The sequence below is a fragment of the Protobothrops mucrosquamatus genome, unplaced genomic scaffold (assembly GCF_001527695.2).
Source record: "Protobothrops mucrosquamatus isolate PMUCROS unplaced genomic scaffold, P.Mucros_1.0 scaffold1258, whole genome shotgun sequence".
Taxonomy (NCBI): domain Eukaryota; kingdom Metazoa; phylum Chordata; class Lepidosauria; order Squamata; family Viperidae; genus Protobothrops; species Protobothrops mucrosquamatus.
In genome coordinates this window covers 11,351-34,237 of record NW_015387464.1, presented here as the reverse complement: position 1 = coordinate 34,237, position 22,887 = coordinate 11,351, and the positions used below count along the sequence as shown (strand labels likewise).

The 22,887-nt window shown below is 40.4% G+C and overlaps 1 protein-coding gene across 1 annotated transcript; it reads left to right on the top strand.

Moving 5' to 3' along the window:
- Positions 1-296: 296 nt before the first annotated feature.
- Positions 297-22,588, top strand: LOC107292064 (metalloprotease TIKI1-like; the record flags this gene model as incomplete). Its single annotated transcript, XM_029285074.1, has 2 exons — positions 297-417; positions 21,990-22,588. Coding segments are annotated over exons 1-2 (720 nt in total), but the record flags the coding sequence as incomplete, so codon positions are not given.
- Positions 22,589-22,887: the final 299 nt, after the last annotated feature.

Genomic DNA, 22,887 nt, shown 5'->3' with positions numbered 1-22,887 from the left:
TCTTCTTAGAAACCTCCAGTGATGGAGCACCCACAACTTCTGAAGGCAACCTGTTCCACTGGTTAATTGTTCTCACTGTTTGGAAATTTCTCCTTAGTTCTACAATCTAGGGAGAGGAAAGCTGAATTGCATCACAATGTTACACAATTACACATAATTGTATAAATACAGGGAGTATTGACATTATTGTCCTAGTGTCAGACACAAATTGACTGCCCAAACCTTCACCTCTTACCCAGACACCTCTCCCAGAACATTTTATTTCTGAAAGACTTTTACACATTGTAACCTGGAATATGGCCAGCTGGAGTGAATCCGCTGACAATGATTTGGTGAGATTCATATCTGAATTTGGGGTAATAGGCTTACAAGAAACTTGGTTAGCTTCTGAGGATGAACTAGTGCAACTCAATAATGGTAAATCTCCCTGACCAGAAATAAAAAAAAATAAAGGGTGAGTTTCTGGGGGCTTATGCATTCTTACTAAGGAAAAATTGCAATGGCAAGGAGAACAACTATATTATGGGGATAAAAACATATACTGACCGTGAAATTTGGATACAAAAAGTTTGAGCTGATATTGGTAAATGTTTATATTCTGCCCAAATACATCCCCTTATTATAACTCTGAATATTGGATATGTTTAGAAATAATTTTGGGGAAAATAGCCACCTTGCATACTTAAGCCATAATCACATTACAGGCACTCCTCAACTTATGACCACAATTGAGCCCAAAATGTATGTTGTTAAGTGAGAAATTTATTGAGTTTTGCCCCATTTTACGACTTTTCTTGCCACATTTGTTAAGTGAATCACTGCAGGTGTTAAATTAGTAATACGGTTGTTAAAGTGAATCTGGTTTTCCTTTTGACTTTGTCAGAAGGTTGCAAAAGGGGAGGGATCACGTGACTCCAGGACACTGCAACCATCATAAATGTGAGTCAGTTGTTAAGTATCCAAATGTAAATCAATGATCATGGGGATGCTGCGAGAGTCATAATTGTGAAAAATGTTCCTTTTTTTCAGTCCCATTGTAACATCAAACGGTCACTAAGCAAACTGTTGCAAGTCAAGGACTTACCTGTGTTTGGTGATTTTTATGCTGAACTAGACCAATCTCTGCAAGATCTTACTCTACTGCCAAATAAATTTTTTTATAATCATCCACAGTGATTTATAAGAGATAACAAAAATAATTCTGCTGGTCTAAATTTGATGTCACTGGTTTTTAAATGTAATCTTCAGATTTGGGGAGCTACGGATAACAATTATGTATGTTAATTGTTGTTAATTGCGAAGTCTTGTCTGACCCATCACGACTCCATAGACAACGTTTCTCCAGGTCTTCCTGTCCTCTACCATATACCATACACATTTGACTCAGCCTACTCGAACAGTGTATTAGATCTCATCTGTGCATCAAGATGTAATGCCAATCTCTTCTCGGAAGTCATTGTCCATCCAAGAGGAGAACGATTATTAGCCAGTGAGCGTGAAATCAGATTTAAGATCTTTTAACACAACTGATAGATGAGTAATTAACAATTCAGAGGTGAGTCAAAATAAAAGGGTAATATGGTGCAAAGTAGATACTAAGGCAATACTGAATGCTGTCAGTTGGGCCTTAAAAATCCAATCACTCATGGCCAATCCCAGTCAGTTTCCAATGCATTTAGTAATTTGTGTCGTGTTGAAGAAACATATAATATTCAAATCCTCACCTCAAAAGAAGCCCATATAGGTAGACCTCCTTGGTTTGACAATTAATGTCTCCTGCTGAAAAAAAAAAAATCAAAACAGCTATAAGACTTGCCCAGTGGCATGCCCCTAAGTATAAATTAAGATGCTGTCTCTAAAAAGCAAATAATAAAAAAAACTCCTAAAAGTAAGGAAAAAAGTTATGCTGCTTCAATTTGGTCGGGACTTGAGTTGTCAGCAAAAAGCCACAATTTGGCTGTATTCTGCCACTTGGTAGCTGGAATCCCGTCGATTCCCATCTCTGCTAGGGAATGGGAAATTGGAAAATTATTATCCATGCCTATTTGCTATCTCAAAACCAGTTGAGAAACAGTGTCTAAGTTTCAACCCTTTGTACATCAGTATCAGAAAATGAGATCAAGTAAATGCTTATAGTTTATATTTTTCATCTTTTATCTCCAGTCCCCATTGCCTGATGTTTCTATTCAAAACTTCCAGTGTTAATATAAATAATAATGGAGATAGTAGACATCCCTGTCTTGTGCCTTTTTTAATGTCAAAGAGAAAGAAGACTCAGCATAATAAAAAGGATCCTACCAACAATAGGCCTATTAGCTTAATAGGTATTACAGCTAAAATATATGCTAGGTTCCTCGTGAGTAGAGTTCAGAGTTGGATAGATGAAAAGTGTATTATTGAATCATCTAATTACAAAATATGTAAGGGGAAACAACTGTTTGCTGCCTTTATATACCTTAGTGCAGCATCTGACATAGTAAACAGAGAAATATTATGGAGGAAATCAATTGCCCTGAAAATGGAACCCACTGTTTCTAGAATAGTGAAAATATATGGGGTGAACATGGATCACTGAGCAGATGGGCGAAGGGGATGGAAAATAGGATACGTTTAACTTTTTATGACAGTTTTCTGCAGGATAGAAAGTTGCCCCCAGTATTAAATGGTTTTGCTTTTCTCTGTGTATTTGGTTTTCAATTTGATCTGGGTGGTAACAATTTTGAAACTCCAAAACCCCAGAGAAGCCAACACAACCCCATAGGTCTCTAAGCAACACACACACAAGCAATTAAAGGCTAGTACTTACTGTTCATTACTCCATTTCCCCCAGTTCTACTACAGCTCCACTACTCCTCCTTGGGAGTCCTACTACTGGAGAACATTTGGCTTAGGCTGCTTCAGGCTTTATTTCCATAAATGAACACAAACCACTTTCCCTCTTAACCACCACTCTAACACCACTACATCTATAGTTACCTCTCTGCTCAGCTTTTTTAGCCACCAGTTGCTATGCTGGCTAGGGGGCAGGGCAACAGCAGCCCAGGTGCTGACCACTTTGCAAGCAGCCTGCCCTCTCATATGTACCAAGTTATTTAGTTTGTTGGGTTTTGGCTTACTCTCTTGGTGAACTTACTGAATAAACCATATTTTAGGGCTGTGTGTTAGGCAAGCTGACCAATTATGATTTATTCAATGTCATGATTAAGCAAACTGATATGGCAAGGTCTCTATCAGATTTCAGTTTGCAGTAACATGGAGGATTTATTCATAAGAGCAATACTAACTGTAGAACTCCTTCAGATTTTAGAAAGTCTTCCACAACAAGCCTAAAAAAGTTTACATGTTTGTATCTACAGGGATACAATATTCCAGAAAAAAGCGATATATAGCACTTGCGTGCTGGTGTCAATAAAAGCTACCTGGATACGTTCAGGAAACCCTCAGCTAAGCTGAACTACGCTTAAAGGAGCTGCATGTAATAAATAGGCTCCTTTTGTGCAAATAAGATGTCTATTTCAAAAGGACACAGTTTATATTGATTCACACATCATAAGCTGTGGTTTGTTGAATAAGCCACCATAAACTGCAAGCCACAATCTAAAAACTAATTTAAAAATAAACCATTTAAAAATAAAATTATAGTGTAATATAATGGGTAAGTGTCGTATAGCACACTATTGAGTTAATATAGATTCATATAATAGGATGTTTTAAATGCGACATGTCTGGACAAAAATTAATTGGAGATGTTCAGCTTATTTTTATGAAAAGATAGATATTGCCCTAATACAGTAATACAGTATTTCTTTCTATAATGTGAAAATATGCTTGGGTACAAACCTCTTTTCCCTGTAAAGTTTAGTTGTTGTTCTATTCTAATTATTAAAGCTATTTTTATTCTCGCTGGGGTTTTTTTGTACATCACATGTTCACAAGAAGGGCTGCGATGTAGCACTTTCTTCATTGTGCCATGTCCTTTTCTCAGGATTATGTGTCTACAACATATCTAATTTTAAAGAGCTGGTATATAGTGGCTGCAGAGGAGACTGAAGGAGGAACCAGGAAGGAACCATTTTAGCCCCTTGATTGAAATGAGGTTACCTCAGCTAAAACATTCTGACTCTGTGACTATCTGTAATATAAGAGGAATACAAGCCAAAGCATGTTCGTTCACATTATGTCCAGTAGAACATATATGGGCAAATGTTCTTAGAATTGGACTGTAAGGATATATAGTATTTTTTTGAAAATAAATCCCACTAAGAGAGCTAGTTGTACTTAAAGATGTTGGATTAGGAGCCAGGAGAATGTATGATCCAGTCCTGCCTTAGATACAAAAGCCATCTGAGTGACTTTGGGGCTGTCGTCATTCAGTCTTAGGAACACAGTATTGGCAAACCACTTCTATAAATATTGCAGTCATCTAGACTCAGTAATGACTTGATGGACTATAACAACATATCTCACTACGTCAATGTTTCTTAAAGTGTTGATCTAAGATACCTAGCATCCCATATGACCTACTGGAACCAAATTAACTTTGTGAGTTGTATTTGCATTGAACACTTAAAGTGTCACTAGCTACTTTGGAATTGTATAACACAATGTGTCGTATAAACTTAGTCACTCAGAGTTGCTCAATGATGAGATGGATGACATACACATTTAATAAATAAAATAAAACACAGTTACTTGTGGTGGCTTCTAATAGAAACAAAAATTCAAGCAATTTCATGAGGAAACTTCAATATCAAGGATGGGTTGAGGCAGAATTATTTGAATATAAATTCCATAAAAGTCCAGCTCTTGGCCCCCCTGTACCTTTAAGAAGGGAACTATCTTTTAAGTGAATTTTTATTTGTCCAGGTACAATACTCATATCAAATCACATTTTATGTTTAACTCAGTAGGAAATTGACAAGCTTTTCAAATTTTCAAATCCTCATGAATAATCTGAGGCATTTAAACTTTTGCCTTTTGATTTATCCCAATACACATTTTGCCCTGTGGATTTGAGATTTCTCAGCTTTTTTCCTGAATGTTTACATAGCTTATTTTGAAACTTCCATTCTCTTTTGCCTTGAGCTCTTGTTATTCCACTAACATTGTTGTCTGAGGATTATCAGAATTAGAGGCAAACATATGTAGAAGGCAACAGATTGGGGAAAAGTAGCTTTCAGCAAATTGCAAGATGGGGGAACTATCTTGAAATAAGTTCCTCATTCTCTGAGGAGGCTCCTATATCAGAGTAAGCTATAATGTGGTTCATTTGGTTTTGGCTTACCATTTTGTGTGAACCCAGTTGTTATTCTTCATGACACACAATATTAGGCAAGGCTAGCCAACTGCAGTTTATTCAGGAAATGTATTCATTGTCATACAGATAGACTTACAACCATTTGTTTAGTGACATTCAACATTATAACAGCACTGTGAAAAATTATGACCATTTTTTACACAATCAGCACAGCAGCCCCATGGTCACTTGATCAAAACTTGGGCACTTGGCAAACTGGCATGTATTTATGCCAGCTGCATTGTCCTGGGATCATGTGATTATCATTTGTAACCTCCCCAGCAGGCTTCTGACAATCAAAATCAATGGGGGAAGCCAGATTTGCTTAATGATCACATGATTCACTTAACAACTTACAGTGATTCCCTTAACAGCTGTGGCAAACAAGGTTGTATAAAATGGGGCAAAACTCACTTAACAATTGCCTTGCTTAGCAATAAAAATGTTGGGCTCAATTGTTGTCGTAAGTCAAGGACTACCTGTATTTAAGAATTACTCATCTCCCTCACAGAGGGATGCAATAAAATATGAGGGTATAAGCAATTTGCTTAATATACTTTTTAAATTAAAAGGATTAACTCATTATAACCCAGTGATGACCCAAGAAAATGGTACTTCTGGCTGTATTCACACATGATCTGCTATAAACCATGATTTACAAACCAGTATTTAGGTTTAACCACAGCAGACCAGAAAACAAGCCATATTAGGAATAACCACACATTTAATTTCTATTCCCACCCATCTCAATCAAATGGACTCTGGATTGAATCATATGGTGTGAATGCAGCTAATGACAGTCTGATCTTGTTTTCTTGGAATTTTTTCTGAAGGCTGCTGTTGAAAGAGGGGTAAATCAGTGCAGTGAGTGGATTTGTCACAAGAGTTTGACTTATCTGAAATGAAAGAAGGACCAGGGACTTCAAAGTTGTTGAGGGGGAAGTAGGAGCCCTCTTTCTTGTGCAACTTATTTGTCTTGTAGCTTCATCATCTTTTCTGTGAAACAGGGATTTGGCCACTGACTTGAACCCATCACAAGACTCATTCCCTGAATGAGCAAGTTGCCCCCCCCTCCCCAAACTTTGTCAGTTGATTACTCCCTTGTTTTACACAGTCTTTCTTCCTAGGACCTGATTCACATTGATTCATAGGCCAGAATCTGTTTAACCAATTTTTATGGCATAGGCCACATTCAGAAAACAGGCTAAACCCAAACCATGCCATCTGAAAACCTTGTGTGGTAATTAAAAACCAAACTGGCGGCCTAGTTGACAAAGGCTACAACCGCAGGGCTTTAGTGATGATCCATTGGCTGTAAGGGAGTTGTGTCTAACAGGGAGAAGGGTTGACTTATCTGGATGGCCTTTCCTAGATCTCCTATATGAATCCGCGACTGCTCTGTGTTTTCCCGATGTGGGTCTCAGAGCGTTATTCCTGCCCTGGTGTGCACAGCCACCGCCCCGAGGAGTCCGCGCTGGGTTGTAGCCCTTGTGGGATGTCTTGCAACAACTACGCGGAAAATCCAGCAGGAGGCCAACTGGGCCCGGGGCGGAGGTCAGAGCGGGGAAAAGAGGAGGGCTTCTCCGGCCGGCGGCGGGAGAGTTTAGGGTTAGGCACCTCCTGCGGCCAATCCCGCCAGCCTGTGACTTGCTGCCTCCATCCGCGGGGGCTGCTCCAGAAACTCCGCCGTTCTGCTCCTGGAGCAACTTTGCACCGGGAAGGCGAGAGACTGACGGAGAGATCGGGCGGGGGAGGGACCTTCCTCCCCCCCCCCCTCCGCGGCATGGCGAGTCCTCCTCCTCCTCCTCCTCGCAACCTGGGACAGAGACCCTTTAAGAGGTGGGGGCAGCGGCAGGAAGGCTTGGCTAGGGGTTGATTTAGGGAGCGGGCCGCCAGGACAGACGCCTTAAGCGCCCTAAGAAGAAAAAAAACACACTTTGATCTGTGCGGGAAGAAAGCTGAACCACCAAAATCTCCCCCACCCCCAAACTTCTTCGTAGTTCGGCCGAGTGATTGAGATTTCCCCCCCCCCCGTTCTCCCTCGTGTCTCTCCCACCCACCCATTCGTGCCCCGGGCGTGGAGTAAAGTAGGATGGTGGTTCACAACGCCGAGCTTCGCTTGCTGCTGCTTTGCCTCCTGCTGCTGCTGGTCGGAGCGAAGCCGAGCCGGGATCCCGCTGCCGCCAGCTGCGAACGCCGCGGAAAAGTAAGTTCTTGCCCCGGGATGAGCGAGGTGCGGGCGAATTTCACCCAGCGCCGGATGGAGAAGGAACCCCACCTCCCGAGTTCGTCCGGCCAAGGTGGGAGGGCGGCTCGGAAGGGGGAAGTTTGCCTCTGGGGAATCCAAGGGAGGAGGGCGCGCACACCTCCAGCTGTTTGTGCCTCTAAGGTCAGGGAGCCTCCCGAGGTGTATCCATCGGTGCAAGTCCCCCCCCCCCATGTAGAGCGGTGGAAAGCTAAATGTGCGGGGAAAAAACTTTTGGGTTTTGAACCGGGCTGGCGGGATGAGGTGATGGCAGGCTTGTTAGAAGGCGTGTTAAAGCCGCACCTATCTAGTCCTGCGTGCAGGACGAGGCTTTCTCCCTTCAAATCACAGCGGAGGGCAAACCCACGAGTGTTACCCCATTGTGTTTTATAAAGCCGTGAGAATCATTAGCTACCTGTTATGGAGATGTCTTCTCGGAGGGTCGCTGTCAGAAACACTTTAGACAACACTTTGGGTTCAGGAAAGTGTAGAAGGCAGTCGGCGTCTGGGCAGATAAATGCTTACCAGAGAGTAAGTCCTCCTCCTTCCCCCCCCCCACCTATTAATGCAGGACTTTTAACTAAACGTGAGAGTACGCGCATCTTTTTGCTCCCTTTCCGTTCCAGGTGTGTTGAAAGCGTCAGCCGGGTCCCCCCCCCCCCGCCTCGCAGTTGCTCGGGAGGAAGCACACAATGGATGCGTGTGTGAACTAACTGACTAAGCTGTAAAGTTGAAACCGCAGATCCGGGTTCCCCGTGTAAAAAAAGCTGAGTGGAAGGAAGGGAGAAACCGCTTTTCCAGGCTCTGAGAGATTGGAGATAGCACGGGTGGTGTTTTCTTCATAAGAGAGGGGGGGCGGGGTGTAAATTAGCCCTTGATGGGATTTAGAGTGCCTTTAATGAGATCCAGCGGGGAGGGGAGATAAGGTTCAGCGGAGGTGCCTGCCTGCTGTTTGTTTGGTTCGGCCTCTTTTGAGTTTTGTTTACTTTTGACACTCCTTTGCCAAGCTCTGGATCCTCATCCCTCTTTTGCACTGTCAAGATTGCACCTTACCAAGATTGGGGCCCCCACCTTACCAACATGGGGGGGGGAGAGGAGCAGAGACAGACAGGAGATTCCTATATTACAAACGAACCTCAGCAGCTGCAGCTTCCTTCTGTATTTTTTTTTTTAATCTCTTCTAAAAGAAATATTTGTTAAATGGCTAAGTTTAAATCTGTTAAAGGCTGCTTTGAGAGGGATCCTTGGTGCTCTCCGAGCTTGCTTGTTTTCTTGCAGATGTTTCACTAGCCTAACTAGGTAACATCCGTGTTAGTCAGTGAAAGAAAAGACTGCTTTTTTCTCTCTTTCAAAAGTCTACCTATTGATTTTTTGGGGCATCTGAACTAGCTAAATAAAATTACTTGTCACATTTTTCATAGAGACGTGCCCTGTTCTCTCCCCCCCTCCCATGAGAATTCTATAGAAGATTGCAAAAAGCAAGCGGATCTCTGGATGGTCTCTATAATCTTGTTCCCTGGAAATACTAATTCAGTCCCAAAAATATAACATTTGGATGAAAGTTTTTTTTTAACAAAACAGTGTGCATATTCTGGCTTGTCCATGTGTTTTTGTACCCTGGGGAGTATGATGATGTATACCCAATGGCTTATCCCCAAAGAGGTGTGTATAAGCTTGCAGCTATAGTTGGAAATAAAAAAAACTGTTGAAAGTGGCCTTTTCTTCTGAACAAGTCTTTGTAGGAGGGAGTTATTTGTCTTAATATTAAGGCATGACCAGTTTTACTCAAACTTGTAATATCTTTTTTCTTTGTCAAAAAACCCTACTTTAGAACTTTGGTGTAGATTTGAACTAGAGTTGCAGGAAAAAAGTACATTTGAACAGTAAACTCATGTGTATATATTTTGTATCAGGAATGTATATGGGTCCAAGAAAACGTCCACCAGGTCAGGCTATATACTAATATCAGGGAATTCACATTTGTTTCTTAAAATAATTCTAAAAAGAATGGCTACAAAATGTATACTGACCTTGTTTAAGTTCCATCCAGCTTAAGAAGCAACTTATGTACAGAATTGCGGGCCTTGATAATAGCAATATAAAGAATGAAATCTAAGAAATAGACTGTTAAAGAAATCCAAGCATACGGTTAGAATGGGGCAAAAGTCCAGAAAGCAACTTTTCAAATGGTTTTAATCCTGAGTACATTCCTTGAAAGCAAGTCAGTTTTAATTTAGCATCATGCAGTGCACTGGGAAATCAGTCTGGTGGAGTGACATTAGAATGGTATGTGGCAATGGCTGAGCAAGAATTAAAATATGCACTTTATCAACAGACTAAAACATTGCTTAAAAAACCAGCAACAGTTAGTCAGAAATTAGTGTGTTATCTCATATAACTTTATTCAAAAGTAAATCCTGCTAAATTGAATGGGTTTTAGTCCCTGGAAAGCACACACAGCATTTTAGCTATGCTAATAAAATCAGCTGGGTTTACGCTAGTCAGAAACTATTCCTTTGCTTTTAATAGCATTTAGCTACCATTAAATCTGACTTGATTTGAGTTCAATTCCAAGCAATGCTGAAAATGCTGCTACAAAATTACGGTGCTATCCAAAATAATGAATGCTTCAGGGAGAGATTTCATGCAGTTATTTCCTGATGATCTAATTGTGCAAGTTGGTTTGTAAGAGTAATTAAATTTCAACTTATCTGATTCTAGTCTAATCAGATTTTTGAAAACAGTGAATTGGCCCTAGAAACTAATTGACAGGTGTTGCATTCAATTAAGCACTTTCATAATATGATTGTTTACATGGACCTGCTCACAGTCTTTTGCAGTGCTCTTCAGGTTTTGGAGTTGCCCATATAGAATGTTACAGCAAGATTACTTACTTGAAGATTACTAAACTATAAATGACTGTAGAAAGATCAGTGTTCTCCAGAAAACACGTAATCATTTGAAGGTACTTATCCAAGAATAATTCAGGAGAAAAGGGGACCTTTTGTAGGACTTCAAAAGTTGCTGGCTTTGAGGCACACAAAACTTTAGAGTACATCTATTGAGACTTGCCTCTCAGAAACAATTGGATCTATCAGAAAAGTTGCCTTCAAGTTACTTAAAAGAAAACCATGGCTGACAATATCCATAGCTGACTATCAAAACCAACACACAAGCACTTCCCCTCTGTATCTCCCAGTGTAACTAACTCCACCAGAATGATCAAAGCTCTGTTGAGCTCTAAACCAGGCTGAAAATCTGATTTTAAAGGATCAAAATCACAGGTGGGTAACAGCTGGGCTGTTAATCATGTTTTTGTAGCCACTGATTAATGGCTGGTCCACATTCTCTGGGTGGTATGCTGTCTGAGAATCTGGGTGATAAATAGGTAAGTCTTGGTTTGAATCTTACATCTTCTGTCATATCCCTAGCTGGCCTTAGGCAAGCCACATGGCAGCAACAGTAAGGAGACAGATGCTACTTCTGGATTTATTACATACAGCAGTAAAAGGTTAGCTGGCACTTGTGACAAAATATAGGGTGGGGGAATATTACTCTCTACATTCAAGGAATTGGCATATTTGGACATTCCACATGGGTCTCCAATGTTAAGGTCCCCAGTGAGCCCAAAGGCTTGTAATAAATTTCCAAGCATTATGTATTGGTCAGACTCAAAACAGATGCTAGCTAATATCAATTGACAGGTCTTTGCAATGCCACACTAGTCTTTCAAATATAGGCATTTTTTAAAAAAAAAAATTAGCTTCTCTCTGTGTATTGCTCCATCTGTTACTTACTTGGCTTCCAAAAAAACCCCACTAGCTCCGGTGATGGTTCTGTACTCTAAGGCACATATGAGGAAGAACATTGCATCCATCTCTCCAAAAAGGATGGAAGCCGCTGTGGAAGCTGAATAGACAGAATATACTGAAATGGCAGAGGTGACGTGTCTTGGAGAGTTTAGGACCTCTGGATCCTGATGAAGTAGACAAGGTTCTCTGCAACTTTAGCTTTACCACTTGATTTGGACCCTGCTCCACCTGGGTAATCAAAGTGATGAAGGAGGGCACCAATAGTTCGTTGCAGGCTGAACTCAATGGCTCTTTGAAGGACGAGGAAATGTCAGAAGCTCTTAAAGACAGATTGGCTTGCCCAGACCTGGATCTAACAAAATTGGGTAGTTTCCTTTTGGGGGAAAGTTATTGAGAAAGTGATGGGACTACCGCTACAGAAGCGATGAAGGTTATCATAGTCCATATCTGGACTTTTAGCAATTTAAGTTCATACTGTATCTGGACATGAAACGGAAACCAAACTAGTCAGTGTCATAGATGAAGGGGCTTAAATGGAGGTGGGCATGCCCAATCTTGTCCTTCTAGATTAGAACTTTCAGCAGTTTTTGATGCTGTTGACTAAGATAGCCTTTCTGGACCAACTGCAAAAGAGTAGAGGAACACTGTGGCCAGAAGGGCTTTTGCAGAACTTTGACTGGTGCACCATCTGTGGCCTTACCTGGAACAGGATGAATACAGTCGTTCATGCCTTTATTGTCTCTTTATTAGCTTATTGTAATTCACTCTGTATGGGGCTGTCGTTGAAGACCACCCAGAACACAGCAGCATATGTGCTCAGTTGACAGTCATAGTACTGTCACATTATACTGCAGTGTTAGTGCAACTGAAGGAGTTGTTTGCATCTATAAGGCCCTGTATGTCTCAGGACCATCTTTCTTCAATAGTTTCTTCCCATTCTACCCAGACAACTAGGGAGTGCCTGCTAAGAGTTCCCACCTACTAGAAGTAATGGCACGAGTAGGCTAATGTTTACAGTTCTCTGTAATATCTCCCCTGCTCTGGAATAGTTTGTCCTCTTAAGAATGGCTCCCTCTGTCATGGCCATCCAGAAGCAGATATTCTTAGATGGCCCTTGGGGTTAAGTGTACCCAACAGCAGCATTTCCCATTAAACCAAAATTTTAGCCTTTTATCTTTAGATTTTTCCCCCCAATTATTTTTATTTTGACATGCCTTCTATGTACTGTGCGGATTCTGTAAGCTGCCTAAAATCTGGTTGGTTTCAGGTGGTTAGATACATTTCATAAATAACATAAATTGCTCATGGTGTCTTGGCCGTGCAGTTGTCTGAATCCTTAAGCAAAAGAAATATCTAATTCTGTTTTGGTTAGCATTTTTATTATGTCTTGTTTATTTCAAAGTAGTTCAAAGCTGAGCCCTGGATTTGCTTTGGAAATATCTTAGTCCAAGTACAGTATATTGGTAATTTTATTTCATGGAAGACTTGAATGTTGCTATAGACCAAACTTTCCCCAGATCTCTGAACTCGCTTGTTAAGTCACTGAGGATAGGGGTTTCTTTATAGATATAATTAGAAGATAGGTTAAAAGGTATCCTTTTATATGCCTGTTAATTGAGATGTATAATATCCAGAAAATATGTATAACATTCAGAAAAAATGTCCAGATGGATTGTTGTTGTTTTTTGCCCTAGATTCAGTTATGTTATGGCAGAACTATGAAAGGGGAAAAGTTAGTCAGCATGCGTTCAGATAATAATAATAATAATAATAATAATAATAATAATAATAATAATAATAATAATAATAATAATAATAATAATAAAGTTGGAAGGGACCTTGGAGGTCATCTAGTCCAACCCCCTGCTCAGGCAGGAAACCCTATACCATTTCAGACAAATGGCTATCCAGTCTCTTCTTAAAAACTTCCAGTGTTGGAGCATTCACCACTTCTGGAGGCAGGTTGTTCCACTGGTTAAATGAGAAATGGAAAATGAGAAGCCCGTGTCAACATCCTTATCTAGTAAATTTTATGTTCTGTTGCTACTCTTGTAAGATTTGATTATCACCTTCCAAGCTGTTTAGTTCCGTCTTCCCCATTGTGACTGTACCTATCAATGCTGATCTGAAAGGATAAAGGGAAGTCTGGTAATCTGATTAAGACTACTGAGCTTCTAAAAATCTGCTCCTATTGATATTGGATCAAAGATAGTTGTAGCTCCACGAAAGAACAGGCAGCATGTAGCCAGGAATGATTGACCATGTGTTCTATTAAAGTGCCCAACTTTGGACCATTTCGGCTCTTGATCTGATTTGAATCATCTGGAATTAATAGTTATGGGACTATGCTTCCATGTTTGTTTGTTTATTAAATTTCTATACCACCCATTTCAACTAAGCGATTTTCGGTAGTTTACAACAACATGATAAGTTGTACCCTTTTTAGTGATTGCTCTTCGTGGTGATGCCTACATTAAAATTTTATCTGATTTTCACATTCTTTTAGACTGAAAGTAGGTGAGAAGGAAAGCTACTTGGCAAAATGTTCCTTTTCCAAGATTATGGTAAAGATGGGGAAAGAGGCAACTTTACCTATAGCCTCTTTAGTGTACACATTATCCTTAAGTTCTAGGTGAGCTTCTAAAGTACCATGCCTATTAAAAAACAACAACAGTTTGAGCAGCTAGCCATAAAATGTCTCATTTTTAAAATCACTCTCAGCAGTTTCTGTTTCTAGTTCTTTATCAATTGCATTGATAAAGTTGTAGCTTGTAGCTTTTAGAAAGTTGTACAAGCATAGTTGTAGCTTGTCACTTCTTTGTGCTTTTACATGCTGATTTATTTCTTGATCTATCCTATTTCCAAACATACAGTAATTTCTTTTATGCTGTAGCTGTTCTTTAAAATGAATAAGCTAGAACATATTTCATAATCCTATATTCTCAGAAATATTTAAAAACAGCCCATTTTTCAGACTTTCACATCACTTAACCTTATCCGTTACATTTATGATGCTCACATGTTAGCTTCCTATTTTCAGTATGGTAATATCTGAAAACTATAATCTAAAGGTTATTGTTACAATAATTCTAAAGAACTGAACACATTATAGCACATTATATAAATGGTAATTCATGAAAATTAAAACTTATATTCAGTGTTTTGAACATACGTCCTTGAATTGTGCACATACCTCTCATTCATTTATCATTCATTCATGTAGCTTCCATAAATTGACTGTGTGATTCTTGCTTTGCTTCTTGTGTTAGCAGTCTCACCTTCACTCTGCCAGATGGAGTCATATTTTATTACAGAAGCCAGATTGTCAAAAGAATATTAATTATCAGCAGGAAGAAGCAAGTTCCGTGCTGGCTTCAATCTCTTTTTTCTTTGCCAATGAATGGGACTTGAGATTGCTTAACTTTGGATTGAAAGTTCCTCTACTTTTGAGTGTTTGTGCAGTGAAGGAACAGCTTCATTGTGTTAGGTTTGTATTTTAAAGCCCAATTTTACCTATGACTAATCACATTTGTTTCACTTTTAATGTTAGTATTTTTTCAGCCAGAAAAAGTACATCTGCTTAGCTTTGCCACTATAAAGAGTAGGTCTGAGAAGTGCTTAATTTTCTCCAGGACTGTCTCCAAGTCTTGAAGAACTGTTTGTAGTGATGTTTTGGTTTGAAACCATGTTGTGCTATTTTTCTCTTATGGCAGGGGTCCCCAACCCCCAGTCCATAGACTGGTACTGGGCCATGGCATGCCAGCAACCGGTCTGCACAAACAAGCAAAGCCCCATCAATGGGATGCAGATAGCACACAAAACCACGCCTACTCCGGTCCGTGGAAAAACCTTTCTCCACGGAACTGGTCCCTGGTGCCCAAAAGGTTGGGGACCTCTGTCTTATGGCAAAGGCAGTTGTACGCTTTGAGTGAGAACCAGAAGACTTAACTATGTTAATAGAAACTCATTACATTTTATTACTTAGCTATTAAAATAAAATTTCTTAATAAATAAATAAAACCTTGTGAAACATGGCCTTCAAAACTGAGAGCATAGAGGCCATATTTCCTTACTGTATATACCCATACCTGGATTTTTTTCCCCTAGCTTTTGCTTAATATGGTATCATGTACACCAACCATAGTTTAGGTTTGAACCCAACCCATTGTGGTTTATTCAAACCATGTGTTTTTCAAACTTAATTTCTGTGTGATATCAATGAGCGAAATATTATTTCAGTTAGCAACTGTTAAGCTAAGGTTTCAGAAGACTTCACTAACGCAGTGCCATCCTAAAGTGTTTGTCTACAATTCCTATCATCCTACAATCATCACCTCCCAAGTTGGAGAAGACTCGGCTACACCACACTGGCTCCCCACTTTTATACCTATTCTTTCTTTTGTACTGTCAAAATATAAGCTCTTGGAACAAGAAGTTGGCTATTTATTCCACTGTTTAATGGTCTTTCTATTTAGTTTGTGGCAAAATGACCTTGCCACTTACTTACAATAATCTCCAAAAGCTGTATAGTATACTTCCTGTGCAAAGATTTTGTTTTTATAGGTGCTGTAAATTGTAACATATTGAAGCTATGGTCAAAATGAATTTTAAAGAAAGATCTTCCTTCAAAATAGGATAATGTAACTTAACTGTTCTTAAAAAGACAGCTGATTTCAAATGATTTAAGTTGATGGAAGAGGTCTTGAATTAATTTATTTTGTATGAAATATTTTTCTCTCTCCAGAAAATCACCTTTGACTAATCAGCTTCTTAGAAACATGAACTTAGAAGGGGCCATTGAGGCCTCTGAATTCAATGTCCTGCTCAAACAGGAACCCAGATTAATGTATCACTGATGGTTTAGCCTCTGCTTAAATATATTCAGTGGAGGCTATCCCACTGTTAATTGAGCGTAATGTTTCTAGAGACTTGATGTTGCCAGAAGTCTTACATCTGGGTTGGACATTCAACAGACTTAAGACAAACACCCAGATGTTAAGGGTGAGATCAAAGGAGAATAAAATGTGGGATTTTTAAAGGCAACCTATGTATTTGCTTCCTGCTTTTTCTACCTTTAGTTCGGAATGCATATTGTTCCAGTTCATAGACAGTAAGCAAACTCAAGGTCACCAAAAGGAATCTTCCAGAATGTGTGGAGTTGTGTAGCAGGTCAGTTTATGGAGGAATACAGCAAAGCTGATAATTTTAGATCCAAGACATAATAACTAGAGGTGGAAGGCCTTAGAATAGCTGTATGCATTACTTAATTGGGACATACAGCTTTATTGGGAAGCACATAATTAAGTCAGTTAGCTGTCCCTGATTATGATTAAAACTCTGATAAATAGCTTTGTATTTTAAACTCAAAGTGTAGAACCACCATTGTTACAGGAATAACATGGAATCTGATTCTTTGGCAATATGGTTTTTTTTTTCTCTTGAAGATAAGAAATACCACTTCACTTAGAAAATGTTATAAGATAAAAATAACAACATGCACTTTTTTTTAGCATCCATGGCTAGCAAATTAGAACCATAATAACTTAAAAATAAGAAAAAGATGCTGCAACACTTAATTTGATACACTCATATATACCCATGTATGTCCTAAACATGGTCTCCTGGATATGTCCTCCATCATTTTCCACTCTCCAGATTATACAGTCCTAATTTTTAACCCTGAAGTTGAGGTGTGGTTGCACTGTTATTACCTATTTCAAAATGAAGAATGTATACCTGGAACTGTATGAACCGGGAACCTCCCCTTTTCCCTCTCCTCTCTCCCCTCTTCTTTTTCAAGAGACTCTTAGTGCATTCTGAGGGTTTGGCAAAGTACTTCTACATCACGGGTATCAAATGTATTGTGACTTTTTTCGCATTGCCGGAGCTGGGATGGGCGCGGCCTCCGCATGATGCAACCGGCCTGTGGGCCGGCAGTTTGATACCCCTGCTCTACATCTTGAAATGTGAAAATATCGGGGCCTCTCACAAGCATTGCATAGTCAGTTGTACATCTCCACCTCACCTGATCTTTGCTTCTGTACAGTCAGTATCCTGGTGGCTGCACCTGTGCTTCATAGGTGTGCCTGGAGAATCTGTGGAACCTCTAAAAACTGCACTCAAGTCTTGGAGAGTTGCAGCACTTCAGTGCTTTAGGCAACATGCTTGAGAGGTGTTTAATGAGTTTTGCATGTGACTTAGCATAATACTTTACAATGCTGTCACTTAGTATTGTGACATTATTCCATATGGCTTTATGGGATATTTGATTGCAGGCAAATAGCAAGCATTGTCTGGGACAACATTTGAGAGTAGTATTGAAGCAGTTTGTCCGTGTTGCTTTTAGGACCCCGCCCACCCCCCACCTCGCAATTTTTCCAGTTAGTCTACTATTCTGATTTTCTTGTAAATCTTCCAGGAAATTAGCAATTTTATACTTCTATAGCAAATTTTATCTTTTGATTCATTGTTGTGTTATTTATTAAAAATATTTTTGTTGTTAAACTCTTTTTTAAACAAGAAATTTGCTTATAGTACCTAATTGTCCAGGAGCTTTTATCTTTAGTTCTTGGATAAATTATTAATAATAGTAAACTGACTTGGAATCAACAGTGTTGATTCCTGGTGACAGCTTGGCCTAGTCTCTGCAGTTTTCTTGGTAAGGTTTTTGGAAGTGGTTTGCCATTGCCTCCCTCCTCGGGCTGAGAGTGAGGGACTGGCCCAAGGCCACCCAGCTGGCTTCATGCCTAAGGCAGGACTCACAGTTTACTAGTTGGGTGCCTTCACCACTACAGCAAACTGGCTTTCCTTGAATGAAGGTGAAGAGAAGCATAATAAATAAATTGTAGCAGAAATAATCTAAGGCAGGGGTCCACAACCCCCCAACTGGCATCTGATTGCGGCATGCTGGAAACCGGGCTGCGCAAACAAGCAAAGCCCAATCTGTGGGATACAGGCAGCATGTGAAAACACGCTCCTAGCAGTCTACAGAAAAACCTTCTCCACGGAACTGGTCCCGGATGCCCAAAAGATTGGGGGGCATTGATCTAAGGTAATATAGTTTTCCACATTAGACCTCTCTTATTGACATTGTTGTGGGAAACGATAGAGATGCAGTCTTTCTGCTGTATCTGAAGTTGACCTGAATAAATGGAATCTAAATGTTTTAATAAGAGAGACAACACTGAGGCATGTTCCTTTTTATCATTGCCCTGGTGGCCCCTATTCAATAATTGTCAAATAGCTTTTGAAGATGAATACAATGTCAGATTTTGGTGTGTCATTTTAAAAAATGGCATTTTCAAATTCAGACCACCTGGAAGAACACACTGATGCTGCTTTGCAAATACTTCTGCCAAACTGCAGTGTAACGTTTAAGGAAAGTAAAAATAAAAATAAGTGTTAACTAGTGTGAATGGAATGCTATTTCCTGTTTTGGATCTATAAATACAACCTTTTTCTTGCTGTAGCTTGAATAAACTTAGCATCTATTTTAACTGTTTTAAAAATAAAAGTTATTAGATAACTAGCATATATGCTCCTTCCAGTTCCGTAGTTCTGTGATCCTAAATTTAAGATAATCCCTCACTAAAAAGATTTGGGGGGGGGATCTCAATAAAGACAAAAATCCTCTACTGCCCATCTTTTCTCTTGCCAAACTTAATGTCGATTGCAGTTGAAACCAATCATGAGATCTTCCAAAAGGTAAAAATTAAATACTTTACAAAAGACATGTCAAACACAAGGCCTGGGGGCCAGATGCGGCCCGCGAAGTGGTTTCATGTGGCCCGCGAAGCCATCCTGGAAACAGTGAGGGAATGGCCCCCGCTGCCTTGGCTTTGGCCCAGGCCGGCCGGGAGCCAATGTACAATTTTGTGGTGGCCATCTATGCTGAAATGCATTCAGTCTTAGCTCCACAAGGCCATCTAGAAACAGCAAGGAACCAGCCCCTGCTGTGTTGGCCCTGCCCTCTGGGTGCATGCTGGGGAGGTGTCACCCTTTGTGAGGAATGAAGAAATGGACCGTGCCTTGGTGCTTGCCCCAGTCCCACCCCCTTCTGCCAGAGACCCCCAGATCTGTCCCACTCCTGCCCAGGCCCCCACAGGCACCCTTGACGCGAACGATGTAGAGCTGGCCATGCCCACCCAGTAGGCCACACCCACTCTATCCACACCCACCCAGTAGGCCACACCCACTCCATCCACGCCCACCCAGTAGTCCGCACCCACCCTGGCCGCACCCACCCGGCCCTCCAAGGGCAACCACAATGCTGATGCAGCCCTCAATGAAATTGAGTTTGACACCCCTGCTTTACAACTACATATATTAATCATTCTCTCATTGGCACAGAAACCTGTCACATATAAAAATGAACAATAGGAATAAATATGGTTCAAAAATTGAGTTAAATTGCAGCTTCTCTCACGGGTGCTCAGTGTGACCAATGGGCTTCCTGCTTCTAATATGTGAGAATTAAACGCAAACACATAGTGATACGTGTTACATTCCTTATAGGTGGCTTCAGATTATTGGTACTTTTTGTTTTGAGTGTACTGTATTGTGGAGATAACCATACTGAGCTGGTAAAGCTTTGTGTAGCTCCACAAAAGAGAGGAAGCATGTAGTCCCACCACCATCTGATGTGTATGGGGAAAGTGAAGGACCTGGTAGAAGCCTATGATCAGTTTCTAAACCCATTTGCCAAGGAGAAAACTCAGACTTAACTCCACTTTTGTTGAACTTCCATTAGCAAGGAGAGTTATTTTTGTTCAGATGGATGGGAGACTTTTAAGCAATGGAGAAAACATTGGAAAAGGGGCTTGTGCTGTCAGTTTGGGAAGGGGGGTGTTATCTGTAGGCCTGAGGCTACTCATAATTGAAAAGGCCTAATTGAAATTAGGAGTGTGGAAGTTTAGACCCGATGCAAAAAAAAATAATAGCTGAATTCTCATTGCCTACCCATCCTTTAAAGCAGGGGACCCCGACCCCTGGGCATTGGACAGGTACTGGTCCGTGGCTTATTAGGAAGGGGGCTGTACAGCTGGGGGTGAGTGGCAGGCAAGTGAGTGAAACCAAAATCATCCCCCCCCCCCGACCGTGGAAAAATGGTCTTCTATGAAACCAGTCCCTGGTGCCAAAAATGTTGCTTTAAAGCAGTTGTGTCCAACCTTTTGGCTTGCCTGGGCTGCATTGAGTGAAGAGAATTGTCTTGGGTCGCATATAAAATATATAATGTGTGTGTGTGTGTAAATAATGCTTAAAGTTTAGGGTCTTGTGGGGCTGCATTACTAGCTGTCCAGGGCTGCATGTGGCCCATGGGCCACAGGTTTGACGCACCTGCTTTGAAGTGTCAGCTCTGTAAAAGTCTACTTCCTGTAACATCTACTTAGGTTTCACTGGGTTCCAGTTCTACAGCGTCTCTTTTGCCACGGGTTTCAGAGAAATTTATTATGTGAGAAACCACTTTTTAAGGGCACAAACTGCTTTTTTCTGATGCAACCACAATGTCTGGTTTTAAAGTTGCAGTATTGAGTCTGGGAGCAAGTAGGAGTGCTCTTCGTAGGACAGTCTAACAAAATGCAGGCCTTTGTCTCATCCTGGGACCTTTCTTATATTAGATCTGAAAACAAGGGGTAGAGAGTGGGTGGGCGTGCGTTAATCAAATTCTGAGTGGGCCCGGGGGCGATGCCTTTTCATTGTAAAATGCCTTTTCGAAAGACTTGGATCTGTCTGTGTGCTCTTTGTCACATACAGATCAGGCCTATTTAAAACAAAGGCCTATTGACCTTCCTAACCCCCTCCATGCCTGTGGCAGCTTTTAGGACTCATTGTTTGCTTTTAAGTGGGTAGGTGACACTTCTCGCCTCTTTGGACTTTCAGTTATCTTCATTCATCTGATCAACAAATAAAAGAGGCTTCCTTTTTTTCACCCTCAGACCCTGCCCCAAATCACTTTGCCTTGATCTGTAGGCTGCTAATATCAATCTCCTATGAGATTTTCAAAGTTATAAAATACATTTTATGGACATTTGAAGGCTGTTTGCAGCATCCTCAGTCTTTTTTCTTATTGGGAGATGCTGTGGCCATGGCTTTTTTATAAGAGGGTTTATTATTGATGTATAATATCAAAGTTTTTCTTTTTTTCTTTTCTTTTACATACATACTATTAGTATTTTTCTGTTTCCTTTTGGGATAAATAGTGTTGTGCAAAACACAGAATAAGGAGTAGTGAACAAAAGAAATTAGAGATGTACCAGATTAGAGAAGAAAAAAAGCCTTCTAAATATATGAATTTAAACAGCACTTTGAAAATGCTCTGTAACCTCAGTCCATTTTCTTCTAAGTGAAATCAGTAACTGTGTTCTGTTCGTTTCTCAGTTATTGCTCACTTCTCTATTTCAGTTGTACCAATGCTACTATGAGAACTTCACCTAACATCTAATGAAGTCATTTTTTTTTGTTTTGTTTTATTTTTTTGGATTTTTCCCTGCCTTCCTGATTTTTGCACTAGAAACTTAGCCTCAGTCAAGATTTGTACCCAATCTACTGTTTTTTCAGTAAATTTAATGACAGGCTATGCCACTCATCCATCTCACTTAATGATTAGTTGTTCCCCATGTTGTTTCCCCACATACAGCCTTATTTATTTTCACTGCTGTGTTTCCTTTCCTTCAGCAACGTGAGCTGAACTCCTTCCTGTGGACTATAAAGAGAGAACCACCATCTTACCTTTTTGGTACCATTCATGTCCCGTATACTCGAGTCTGGGATTTTATCCCTGAGAATTCTAAGAAAGCATTCAAGGAGAGTCATGTTGTCTACTTTGAGCTGGACCTCACAGATCCCTACACAATCTCTGCTTTGACCAGTTGCCAGCTCCTACCGCAGGGCAAGAACCTTCAGGATGTGCTCCCCAGGGACCTCTATCGCCGACTCAAGCGCCACTTGGAGTATGTCAAGCTGATGATGCCTTCCTGGATGACACCAGATCAACGAGGCAAAGGCCTGTATGCAGACTATCTCTTCAATGCCATTGCAGGCAACTGGGAGAGGAAAAGGCCCGTTTGGGTCATGCTGATGGTGAATTCTCTGACTGAGGTGGACATCAAGTCACGGGGGGTGCCTGTCTTAGATCTGTATCTGGCTCAGGAGGCAGAACGTCTCCAGAAGCAGACTGGAGCAGTGGAAAAAGTAGAGGAACAATGTTATCCGTTGAACGGTCTCAATTTTTCTCAGGTAAGGAAGTTCAGACTTTTGTTGTTAGACATATGTGATATTCAGTTTGTATTCTCATAATTCTTAGCCAGTAACCTTAGAGGAACTGAAGAATTTAGAATGTTAGGTCAGCTTTTTTATCATTGAACACTTTTGTCTAATATTATAAAAGAAGGAAACAGATCATCAGAATAAATATCATAAAAGAAACCTTCTGTAGAGCAGAAGGTGCAGTCCATAGGACTGCTTTTATTAAAGCCCCAGCAGAATAAATACCGTATCTCCTGTTTGAATATTAATGTATTTGTTCTAGAAATACA